The 13,153-nt window shown below is 41.0% G+C and overlaps 1 protein-coding gene and 1 long non-coding RNA gene across 10 annotated transcripts in view; one reads left to right on the top strand and one right to left on the bottom strand.

Annotated features, from left to right (window-relative positions):
- ABLIM3 (actin binding LIM protein family member 3) overlaps nt 1-13,153 on the bottom strand; it is a 246,405-nt gene that overhangs the window by 54,180 nt on the left and 179,072 nt on the right. For all 9 annotated transcript variants that reach the window (XM_056574789.1, XM_056574787.1, XM_056574788.1 and 6 more), the window contains exons 5-7: nt 11,760-11,886; nt 9,072-9,165; nt 8,283-8,370 (exon numbers count right to left, since the gene is read on the bottom strand). In XM_056574789.1, the coding sequence (XP_056430764.1) occupies nt 8,283-8,370; nt 9,072-9,165; nt 11,760-11,886 (309 nt within the window). The remainder of the gene's footprint in view (nt 1-8,282; nt 8,371-9,071; nt 9,166-11,759; nt 11,887-13,153) is intronic.
- LOC130369465 (uncharacterized) overlaps nt 1-13,153 on the top strand; it is a 63,790-nt gene that overhangs the window by 21,500 nt on the left and 29,137 nt on the right. The window lies entirely within an intron of this gene.

The raw sequence follows: 13,153 nt of genomic DNA on the forward strand, positions 1-13,153 counted from the left end.
TGCTCAGTATATGTATTGTGCCTGGATTGCTCAGTATATGTATTGTGCCTGGATTGCTCAGTATATGTATTGTGCCTGGATTGCTCAGTATATGTATTGTGCCTGGATTGCTCAGTATATGTATTGTGCCTGGATTGCTCAGTATATGTATTGTGCCTGGATTGCTCAGTATATGTATTGTGCCTGGATTGCTCAGTATATGTATTGTGCCTGGATTGCTCAGTATATGTATTGTGCCTGGATTGCTCAGTATATGTATTGTGCCTGGATTGCTCAGTATATGTATTGTGCCTGGATTGCTCAGTATATGTATTGTGCCTGGATTGCTCAGTATATGTATTGTGCCTGGATTGCTCAGTATATGTATTGTGCCTGGATTGCTCAGTATATGTATTGTGCCTGGATTGCTCAGTATATGTATTGTGCCTGGATTGCTCAGTATATGTATTGTGCCTGGATTGCTCAGTATATGTATTGTGCCTGGATTGCTCAGTATATGTATTGTGCCTGGATTGCTCAGTATGTGTATTGTGCCTGGATTGCTCAGTATGTGTATTGTGCCTGGATTGCTCAGTATATGTATAGTGCCTGGATTGCTCAGTATATGTATTGTGCCTGGATTGCTCAGTATATGTATTGTGCCTGGATTGCTCAGTATATGTATTGTGCCTGGATTGCTCAGTATGTGTATTGTGCCTGGATTGCTCAGTATATGTATTGTGCCTGGATTGCTCAGTATATGTATTGTGCCTGGATTGCTCAGAATGTGTATTGTGCCTGGATTGCTCAGTATGTGTATTGTGCCTGGATTGCTCAGTATATGTATTGTGCCTGGATTGCTCAGTATATGTATTGTGCCTGGATTGCTCAGTATATGTATTGTGCCTGGATTGCTCAGTATATGTATTGTGCCTGGATTGCTCAGTATATGTATTGTGCCTGGATTGCTCAGTATATGTATTGTGCCTGGATTGCTCAGTATATGTATTGTGCCTGGATTGCTCAGTATATGTATTGTGCCTGGATTGCTCAGTATATGTATTGTGCCTGGATTGCTCAGTATATGTATTGTGCCTGGATTGCTCAGTATATGTATTGTGCCTGGATTGCTCAGTATATGTATTGTGCCTGGATTGCTCAGTATATGTATTGTGCCTGGATTGCTCAGTATATGTATTGTGCCTGGATTGCTCAGTATATGTATTGTGCATGGATTGCTCAGTATGTGTATTGTGCCTGGATTGCTCAGTATATGTATTGTGCCTGGATTGCTCAGTATATGTATTGTGCCTGGATTGCTCAGTATATGTATTGTGCCTGGATTGCTCAGTATGTGTATTGTGCCTGGATTGCTCAGTATATGTATTGTGCCTGGATTGCTCAGTATATGTATTGTGCCTGGATTGCTCAGTATATGTATTGTGCCTGGATTGCTCAGTATATGTATTGTGCCTGGATTGCTCAGTATGTGTATTGTGCCTGGATTGCTCAGTATATGTATTGTGCCTGGATTGCTCAGTATATGTATTGTGCCTGGATTGCTCAGTATATGTATTGTGCCTGGATTGCTCAGTATATGTATTGTGCCTGGATTGCTCAGTATATGTATAGTGCATGGATTGCTCAGTATATGTATTGTGCCTGGATTGCTCAGTATATGTATTGTGCCTGGATTGCTCAGTATATGTATTGTGCCTGGATTGCTCAGTACATGTATTGTGCCTGGATTGCTCAGTATGTGTATCGCGTAGTTTACATGCTGCTCGTGTAATAAACCAAGCTTGTTATTAGAAATTGAGCCTATTCCGCTAGATTGCTATCTGATCCTGGTAGCAGTGTGATTCTGTCCCAATTCTCTTGCATAAGTGCTTGACCTGACGCGCATTTAGCCGAGTAAAATTGCAACCGAAAAATCAATTTTAAAGTAAAGTGATAAAAGTTCAATTTTATTTATCTCAATGCTTTCCTCCAAATACTATACTTCCCCTCCCTTGCATAAAAAAATAAGCCAAACATATCTCCAGGATTATAATCTCTCTTTTCTGTGTAATTTTTTATTAGGGATTTTAATAATGTCGCAAAGGTGTATAAAAAAGAATGACCATCTCATATATTGTGAGTATAGTTGTACCTATAAGTCTACATAATAGGACAATATTACGAGAGACACCATTACAAATGAAAAAACAATGGCCTAAAACTCACACAATGTTTTTCAAGAATATTTGATTTGTGAAAATGTGTTCGTAAAACCGTGGACAAGTTGCCTCCACATTTTTAAAGGGGTTATCCAGGAAAAACTTTTTTTTTATATTTCAACTGGCTCCAGAAAGTTAAATAGATTTGTAAATTACTTCTATTAAAAAATCTTAATCCTTTCAGTACTTATGAGCTTCTGAAGTTAAGGTTGTTCTTTTCTGTCTAAGTGCTCTCTGATGACACCTGTCTCGGGAACCGCCCAGTTTAGAAGAGGTTTGCTATGGGGATTTGCTTCTAAACTGGGCACGTGTCATCAGAGAGCACTTAGACAGAAAAGAACAACCTTAACTTCAGAAGCTCATAAGTATTGAAAGGATTAAGATTTTTTAATAGAAGTAATTTACAAATCTGTTTAACTTTCTGGAGCCAGCTGATATATATAAAAAAAAGTTTTTTCCTGGAATACTCCTTTAACATTAATGTTCTGTATGTGACATGTCACTTATTTACACGGCTGTAGAAAGTGTGTCCGTATTTTCACATGTTCTGTGCACAACCAGAGAATATTAAAGGGAACTTGACACATGGGATCAACTCCACTGACTTAAAGCATATCCATCAGATCCAACAAAAATTTTTTTTTTTATATATCACTCAGTACATAATCCTGACCATCTAATTTTTATGTGTCTAGCTCCTTTATTTATTTATTTATTACACTTTTAATTTAGCTCACTAGTCTGAATTCCTCTCAAAGGGAGGGGGCGTGGCCTCACTGTGCAGGGCTCTGCCCCCTCCCTCAGTATGCTGTCTGCTCACACCTCCCTTAGCATTAGCAAAACTACAACTCCCAGCTTGTCCTCACTGACAGTAGCGAGACACAAGCTGATAATGGGAGGATTTTTCCTCTAGCTGTGAGCCCTGCACTCAGCTGTCAATCAAAGAAGTGTGTCCATTACATAGGTGATGATGCATGGACACAGCAGGACTAGTATGTGTCCAAGCAGGCGGGGGGGGGGGGGGGCAGTTGTTTGACTGGCTTTTTTAGTAATAAATACTGAAAATTTTCTAATAAAAGAAATTGCGAAATTGGTTTTGTATGGTTTACAACATATCAAAGGTTTTTGTATCTGACAGTTCCCATTGAAATATACAAGTGAGTATGGGTGATCCTGAGTAAAATGATGTATTCCTTAGGCTGGAATTCCCAATTTTTTATTTTTTTTTGCAAAAACACCATCAAAAGCACAAATTTTCCCGTACAGAATTTTTTTAAGCGGAAAAACACAGCGTCCAGATGTTAGCTGCAAGTCAATAGTAGCGGTTTTTATTCTTTTTTGCACTTTAGCGATCCAAAAAAGTGATTGAGATACCTTTTTTATTAATTAATTTAATTATTAATTATTTATTTCGTAGGGTATCATTAAAAAAAATTATAAAAAAGATACAGTAGTGATGGAAAAAATTGTACCTAACAAAATGTATCTTTTTTATTACGAAATGCTTCTTAATTTTTAAACAGGGATCAATTTATGTGGGCGGGCAGGGCAATAAAAATGTAGCCGACAATAATAAAAATGTAGTGTGTGTGTGTTTTTCACTTTTTTTCTTTATTATTTACATTTTTTAGGTAGTACTACTACTCCCAGCATGGAAAACACTGTTTCATGAAGGGAGAAGTAGTACCTGTACTAATAGACAGATAGCCTGTTGCGATCCTTCTGTATAATGTATGGATGCGGCGAGCCGCTCTTCTGTGGTCCCCTGCACTGCTGTATATATACACATATTCATATTTCCAGAAGAGAGCTGTGATTGGCTAGATGGTTCCAGCCAATCACAGCTCTCTGTGGGAAATAGGAATATGTGTATATACGTCAGTGCAGGGGACCATAGAAGAGCAGCCGCCACATCTATACATTATACAGGAGGATCACAGTGGGTGTCAGTAGTGATACCCGCTGTGATCTTTCCTTAACTACAAGTACTACTACTCCCAACATGGAGTACACTCTGCTCCATGCTGGGAGCTGAAGTACCTGCATTAATAGACAGATCTCAACAGGTGTCAGAAATTACACTCGCTGAGATCTGTCTATTAATGCAGGTACCACAGCTCCCAGCATGGAGCAGAGTGTGCTCCATGTTGGGAGCAGTAGTACTTGCAGGGAAGAACAGATCACAGCGGGTATCACTACTGACACCCGCTGTGATCGTCCTGTCTATAGTAGAGATGGAGCGACTGTATGCATCGCTCACATCACTGCTCTGCATTATACTCCGGCCACTCACTCATTCATATTTTCCTCAGAGCTGTGATTGGCTGCAACCATCCAGCCAATCACAGCTCCTGGCGGAAAATATGAATGATGTTCTATTCACATCACTGGCCGGAGTACAGTGCAGAAATGCGAGTGCTAGTATAGAGCCGCTCGTATCTCTGCTATATTATGGACGAACACATCGGGCGTCAGGGCTGACATGGAACAGTGTGTCCCATGCTGGGAGTAGTAGTACTACATAAAAAATGTAGAAAAAAAAGAGAAAAAAAAGCTAAATATACACACACACACTTTATAAAAAAAATTATAAAAATGTTGTTATAAAAAATAAACATTTAGTTAAATACATTTTTACATCCCTACTGCATCCTTTTTTTTTTTTTTTTTTTGGTACCCAACTATTCCAGCAAATTCCACACAAAGGTAAAAACGCAAGAAAAAACACCAGAAAAAAATGCCAAAATGCAGGTAATAACTGTGGCAGTTTTTCTGGCGATTTTTCTGGTGTTTTTAAGCCAAAAAATCGCAGTGGAATTCTAGCCTTACCCCAGTCCGTTCAGCTGTCCCGAGATATAGCACAATCTTGCAATATTCAAATGACCAGCACTGGAGGCAGGTTTGAAGACTATCTGCACCTCTGATGCGGCTCCTCTGGGTCCCGTTTGCAATGCCCTGCTTATCAAGGAGAAGGCGATGAATAATGATGAGCAGGACAGCGAAAACAGGACCCAGAGGACAGCGACAGAGTTGCAGATAGTCTTCAAAGCCGATTCCAGTGTAGTTAAGAATTATTTTGCATACTGCAAAATTGTGCTATATTTTGGGAACGGCAGAACGGATTGGGATAAGGATAACATTGTTTTATTCATGATCACACGCACAAACTTAATGGGGGCTTAATCCATCTGTTAGTTCCCTTCAATGTTAAAAATGTGGCTGCAATTTGCCTGCAAATTTGCGAATGCATTTTTACAAATGAAATATGTCTGAAAAATATTGTGTGAACCTAGCCTAATTCTTAGACAGGCCAACCCCTGTCCGTAACAAGCACCAATTTGGTAGATTTTTTGCCACTTGAACGGTCGCTGGATTATGTAGGTGTACCGCTGACATCATTGTCAGCCACTTATCCCCTGTATACACTAGGTAATGTGAAGCCAACTATCAATGATTCTTAGGCTAAGTCTCCACTTGTTTTTTTTTTTTGCAAAACGCAAAGAAAAACGCCAATTCTGCCGCATGGCGTTTTTTTGGTCAAAAAACGCTGCGGCCAGATGTTAGCTGTAAGTCAATGAGAAATCGCAAATTTCGAATTCCACTTTGCGTTTTTTCACTTTGGCGTTTTTTAATCCTTTTGGCGTTTTTTCAATTTTTTTGCATTTTTTTCCAATCTTTGGCGTTTTGAAAAAAACGCTGTAGTTCCCTCAAACCGTCGTTTTTTGTCAAAATCGTGGCGTTTTGCTCCAATAGAAAGAAGTTTATGGGAGTGAGAAAACGCCAAGAAAAACGCTATGTGGATTTTAACTTTGGCGTTTTTGTAGGCGATTTTTAATCTTTTTTTGGACTTTAGCGATCCAAAAAAGTGATGTAGATAGCTGTTTTTAATAAAATTTCGTAGGGTACCATTAAAAAATTTTTTCTAAAATATACAGTAGTGAAGGAAAAAATTGTATCTAACGAAATGTATATTATTGAAAAAAAAAAAACTATTACTTTTTAAACAGGGATCAATTATAAAAATGTATTGTGTGTGTGTTTTTCACTTTTTTGCTTTATTTTTTACTTTTTTTTTTAGTTAGTACTACTACTCCCAGCATGGAACACACTGTTCCATGATGGGAGTAGTACTACCTGTACTAATAGACAGATCGCCCGCTGCGATCTTTCTGTATAATATATAGATGCAGCGGCCGCTCTTCTATGGTCCCCTGCCCTGACGTATATTTACACTTATTCATATTTCCCACAGAGCTGTGATTGGCCAGATGGTTCCAGCCAATCACAGCTCTCTGTGAGAAATAGGAATATGTGTATATATACGGCCGTGCAGGGGACCATAGGAGAGCGGCCGCCGCTTCTATACATTATACTGGAGCATCACAGCGGGTGTCGGGAGTGATACCCGCAGTGATCTTTCCATAACTGCAGGTAATACTACTCCCAACATGGAGTACACTCTGCCTCATGCTGGGAGCTGTAGTACCTGCATTAATAGACAGATCAAAGCGGGTGTCAGAAGTTACACTCGCTGCGATCTGTCTATTAATACAGGTACTACAGCTCCCCGCATGGAGCAGAGTGTGCTCCATGTTGGGAGTAGTAGTGCCTTCTTAAGGACACATCACAGTGGATGTCACTACTGACACCCTCTGTGATCGTCCTGTCTATAGCAGAGATGCAGAGCGACTGTATACATCACTCGCATCCCTGCTCTGCACTATACTCCGGGCCGGCCACTTATTCATTCATCTTTTCCTCAGAGCTGTGATTGGCTGGAACCATCCGGCCAATCACAGCTCTGGGTGGGAAATATGAATTTCTGTTGACATCAGTGGCCGGAGTATAGTGCAGAGAGGCGATCGATGTATAGACCCGCTCGCTTCTCTGCTATATTATGGACAATATACCGTATGCTGGGTACTATCTGGGTATGTTGGGTACCGTATGCTGGGAGTGAGGTACTATCACTCCCAGCATGGAACAGTCAGTCCATGCTGGGAGTAGTAGTACTACATAAAAAATGTTAAAAATGTATAAAAAAAAAAAAAAAAGTGAAACACACACTTTATTAAAAAATAATAAAAATTGGGTTATAAAATATATACATTGCGTTTAATAAAAAAATTTCCATCACTGCTGCATCTCCAAGAGATTTTGGGTACGAAAAAAAAACGCCAAGGTGCAATTTCCACACAAATGAAAAAAAAAACGCCAGAAAAAATGCAAGAAAAAATGCATGATGACGTCACTTGCACTGGCGATTTTTCAGGCGTTTTTTTAATCCCTAAAAACGCAGTGCAAAAAACCAAGTGGAGACTTAGCCTTAGGCCTGCAAAAACAATAAGATGAGCCTATGAATTAGCGTTTACTCTCTTGTTGCTGATGGCTGGCCCTTTTACACAGGTCAATTATTGGGTGCTAAAATTCATTAAGCGGATAATCAATATGCACATAAAGGGACTAGACAGTCTAAGAGAGCAGCAGATTTATTGCTATGGCTCAGCCTATTTGATCAATCTGTCCCATTCTTAGACTGTCTAGTTTACCTTTATACCAACTATACATTGAACTAAACTGAGCTTTAACTGCTTAAACTGTTAGTGATGTGTAGAAACCAACACAACCGGCACAGTGTCATGCTGCCTCACAGAGTTGTACTGCACCCCAGCTTATGAAGGTGAATGGGGTGATGTTACCACAAACCAGCTGGTGCGACCGAACTGGGAAACTACCAAAAGTCCAAACGGTTTGCATATCTGGCAACTGCCGGGTTACAACCTTATTTACTCTTTAGCTGCAAAAAGTCTAAAGCCTGTGTATCCTCAAACTTATATTAGTAGAGAGCCAAGCAGACCCATCACTCATTCACAGATGGTCACTGCTATGTCCCCAAAGATATAAATAGAGACCCATGATAACAATAAGAGATCCATAAACAGCATCTAATTCATTGTTTCCAGAAAGAATAACCTAATAAAATCCAATGGAAAGATGTTACAAACAATCCATATTCCACATCTCATGGCTACAAATCCAATATGAATGGTCAAGTTTCCCTTTGACGTAACAATCATGTCTTACCTGTCAGGTACATCTCCTCTCCTTCTGAAAACATCTGTTGGCAGCGCACACACCGGGCACACGTGGGGTGATAATGCTTGCCACCTGCCTGAAGAAATAAGATACAATGAATCTTAAAGCCTAATGGACCCCAGTAGTGGGTAGTACTTGTCACTGGTATACTAAGAAAATAGGCCATTAATATGTAATATCTGTGAGTGCCCAACCATTGGGTACTGGGGACCCAATGGTTGGGCACTCACAGATATTACATATTAATGGCCTATTTTCTTAGTATACCAGTGACAAGTACTACCCAGGGCATATCAATAAGGATACAGACCATAACACAGAATTATTAAGAAGCAATGGTAATACATGTATATAAGACTAAAAAAATATTCTGATTCCTTATTTTCCATTACTGGACTGAGTGCAAGTAAGGCTATAAGCCTACTGGGACTGAAGGAGGAGGAAATCGGAAGCTGAGATCGCGCTGTTGCAGAAAAGGTTCAAGGATACTGGTAGAAGTCTTAATTTCTTTTATTCTATTCACATAACGCGTTTCTGGATATTAATAATCCTTTCTTCAGGGACTGAAGAGCTGCTAGTGCCTAGGGAAATCAATGGACGCCCACTTATGTCTGCAAAGCATTGTGAAGTAGATGGTTGTAAAGTATGAAGTGGTATGAAGTCCAGAGATGACACTTCATCTATCACACATTGGACAAGTGTTGATCACATGCCAGGATCAGTTACTGTAGACGGTTCACTACGTGGCTAAGCCTTGGCCCGCCATATCTCTCATACCTCCAGCACTCTGCCGCTGATGTATTTGTTACAAGTTTCACATTTGATCCCAAACTGAGCGTGGTAATCGGACTCACAGTAAGGCACGCCATCTCTGCAAGACAAAGAAGTGGCATATGATAGAATAAGTGTAATGACAGGCTGGTGGTTACATACGGCGGGCAGGGGCACCATACTCTAGGGATGGCTTGTTATTTGATAACATTGCTAAATTCCATGGACCTGTTTGTTCTTACTCAACGTACAGTAGCAATGCTGCACAGTACAGTACAAGCACGGGAATACTGGATGGTTATTATAGTACAGTGATCCCTCAACTTACAATGGCCTCAACATACAATAGTATCAACATACAATGTTGTTTTCTGGACCATTGTGACTTGAAACCAGATTCAACATACAATGCTACGGACAGTCCAGATCTGGGAAACATGTCACAACCGGAGGAACTGGCCAATCAGAATGGGCATTTTACTGGTAAATTACCTGTATTACTGAAGCGTATGCACTGACTGGTGTCTGGTAGCACCCCCTACAGTACAGGGAGGAACTACAAGTTCTGTACTACTCCTTACCTGTGCCAGGGTTAGCTGTTCCTTTGTACACCAAGTAAGGGGGGCTCCATTTGGGACAGTGTGTGTACTGTATATGACCCCGGAAAAACTCCTGCCATCTACATAAACCATTGTTTCCCAACCAGGGTGTCTCCAGCTGTTGCAAAACTACAACTCCCAGCATGCCCGGACAGCCAACGGCTGTCCGGGCATGCTGGGAGTTGTAGTTTTGCAACAGCTGGAGGCACCCTGGTTTGGAAACACTGAAATAGACAGGCAGCTCTTTCTTACTTTTATATGCTTTATCTACTTATCTACTTATTTTTCTTTAATCCTCATTTTTTCCTATTTTTTGGATGACATTTTGGTGGCTTCAGAACCAATTACCAGGTTTCCATAGATTTATGGTCTCAACATACAATGGTTTCAACATACAATGGTCGTCCTGGAACCAATTAATATTGTAACTTGAGGGGCCACTGTATCAGGAAACCCCTTGCTCCTGCTGTATTTGCCAGTGATCCTCTTAAAAGGGATTCTATACTGGTGCATTATTTTTGGGAAAAACAGATGATTCAAATTGTGAATATATTAAGATAAGCCTGTTTGTGAGCGCACATAATGTAATCTGGTTACAGTCACAGTCTAATCTCAGATATTCATTATGGCAGGGTTATTAATGTGATGGCTCCCACTAATAACTGACGGCAAAATGACATCTGATGGCTGCGCTCATCCATATTAGGCATGGCTCAGGATCACATACAGGAAGCTTTCCCTACACCTTAAAGGGGTACTCCAGTGAAAAACTTTTTTTATTAAAAATCTACTGGTGCCAGAAAGTTAAACAGATTTGTAAATTACTTCTATTAAAAAATCTTAATCCTTCCTGTACTTATTAGCTGCTGAATACTACAGCGGAATTTCTTTTCTTTTTGAAACACAGAGCTCTCTGCTGACATCATGAGCACAGTGCTCTCTTCTGACATCTCTGTCCATTTTAGGAACTGTCCAGAACAGCATATGTTTGCTATGGGGATTTCCTTTTACTCTGGACAGTTCATAAAATGGACAGAGATGTCAGCAGAGAGCCCTGTGCTCGTGATGTCAGCAGACAGCTCTGTGTTTCAAACGGAAAAGAATTTCCACTGTAGTATTCAGCAGCTAATAAGTACTGGAAGGATTAAGATTTTTTAATAGAAGTAATTTACAAATCTGTTTACATTTCTGGCACCAGTTAATAAAAAAAAAAAAAAGTTTTTCATCGGAGTACCCCTTTAACAGGGCCAAAATATGCATAAAACTAGATATAAATAAACAAGTGCACTTACTGTACTGTACATGTACATACAAGGGAGAGAGTAGAAATGTTTTCACTGGGCATTATCCAATCTAAGGCTGTCTCTGTCCTCAATAGAGACACATAATTAAAGGGTACCTCTCACCAAAAACACTTTTGATATATTATAGATTAATGTATGCAGAATAACCTTACAATTGCATGTTATTAAAAAATATGCTTCTTTCTATTTAATTTTCCACTTTGAAGAAATGACCACTAGGGGTCTCCCTACCAGTCCTGGCAGCAAGCATTTCAGACTCATGCTGGAGTCCTAAACACTACGAGCTTCCAGTCTGCTTTGTTCACAAGGGAGAACACTCAGAGATGCCAGCCTGCTTTGTTCACAGCCTGTTTGGCTGTGTACAAAGCAGGCTGGCAGCTCTGAGTGTTTAGGACTCCAGCATGAGTCAGAAATGCTTGCTGACGGGACTGATCGGGAAAAATACAATAGAAAGAAGCATATTTTTCATTAACATGCTATTGGAAAGTTATTCAACATTCATTGATCTAAAATATATCAAAAGTTTATTTGATGAGAGGTACCCTTTAATCTACTACTATTCCAAAGCTTTATGTCATTTTTGTGCTTTTTCTTTTCTTTTTCTATCTAGACAATGAACATTTCAGATTCTGGAATAAAAGTCTAAAGGCTGACATTTGTTCTGGATAACAAGATCGACTTTTAAAGGACCTTTTAGTAATTTTATTTTGGTAGGTCTTCCATGACGTTCTGCTGGCGGGGGCACTGGCATCTGTCCCTCTGGCCTTTCACACTGTCTGATCATTACTCACTTGCTGATATATTCCCCAGTCAGGATAATGCCGCATGTCTGACACTTGAAGCAGCTAACGTGCCACTGTTTCTCCAGTGCCAACAGTGACTGGCCATGTTTGATCTCTTCCTTACACCCGGCACAATCTGCATTTTTAAGGAAAAAAAAAAAAGAAAGCAACAATATCCGTCAGAAGAGTTTGGGATCACAATAGAGAAGAGGTTTGATTTATGGCCGTACCTTCTAGTACACTATCATACAAGCTTTAATTATTAACATTAGAAAACCCATCACGGCTAACCATAGAAATGTGCTTTCCTAATGCAGCATTTTTGGGCACTAGCAGGCCATTGACAATGATGTATTAGCCATTCACTGCTCGCTCCCAAATTGTATAGCAACGTGACTGCTGTATGATAACAAATGATTCATATGAATGCTGGTAACAACTAGCTATACACAAGGCAAAATAAAAGAACTATATATATTGGCCAATATGTGTTTTCAAGATGAAAATAACATTTAGCTTTCCAGAAGGTACAGATACCGATTCTTCACTGAATGTTGATTCACACAATATTTTTTGGATCGGTTCCTCCTGCAGAAACGCAAGTCTTTCTGACAAGGATATGAAGTGTTATTTCTCTACTCCCTTCCACCCAAAGACAAATATGTTTTCAAGCCTGAATGCCCTGAGGTTTCTCTTTCCAATTCCAACAAGGCGATGAGCAGTTCCATGTATCTGGCAGTCGTGCAAACATCCAATATCAGGTTACACATCAGGCTTCTCCTGTCTGAGACAGGTTTATGCTCACTGTTACGCCGAGCGCTCCGGGTCCCCGCTCCTCCCCGGAGCGCTCGCTACACTTCCCTCACTGCAGCGCCCCGGTCGGTTCCACGGACCCGGGGCGCTGCGTTACCACCTCCGGCCGGGATGCGATTCGCGATGCGGGTAGCGCCCGCTCGCGATGCGCACCCCGGCTCCCGTACCTTACTCGCTCCCCGTCAGTTCTGTCCCGGCGCGCGCGGCCCCGCTCCCTAGGGCGCGCGCGCGCCGGGTCTTTGCGATTTAAAGGGCCACTGCACCGCTGATTGGTGCAGTGGTTCCAATTAGTGTTTACACCTGTGCACTTCCCTATATCACCTCACTTCCCCTTCACTCCCTCGCCGGATCTTGTTGCCCTAGTGCCAGTGAAAGCGTTCCTTGTGTGTTCCTTGCCTGTGATTCCAGACCTTCTGCCGTTGCCCCTGACTACGATCCTTGCTGCCTGCCCCGACCTTCTGCTACGTCCGACCTTGCTTCTGTCTACTCCCTTGTACCGCGCCTATCTTCAGCAGCCAGAGAGGTTGAGCCGTTGCTAGGGGATACGACCTGGTCACTACCGCCGCAGCAAGACCATCCCGCTTTGCGGC

This window comes from Hyla sarda, chromosome 4 (genome assembly GCF_029499605.1).
Source record: "Hyla sarda isolate aHylSar1 chromosome 4, aHylSar1.hap1, whole genome shotgun sequence".
In the NCBI taxonomy this organism is placed as follows: Eukaryota; Metazoa; Chordata; class Amphibia; order Anura; family Hylidae; genus Hyla; species Hyla sarda.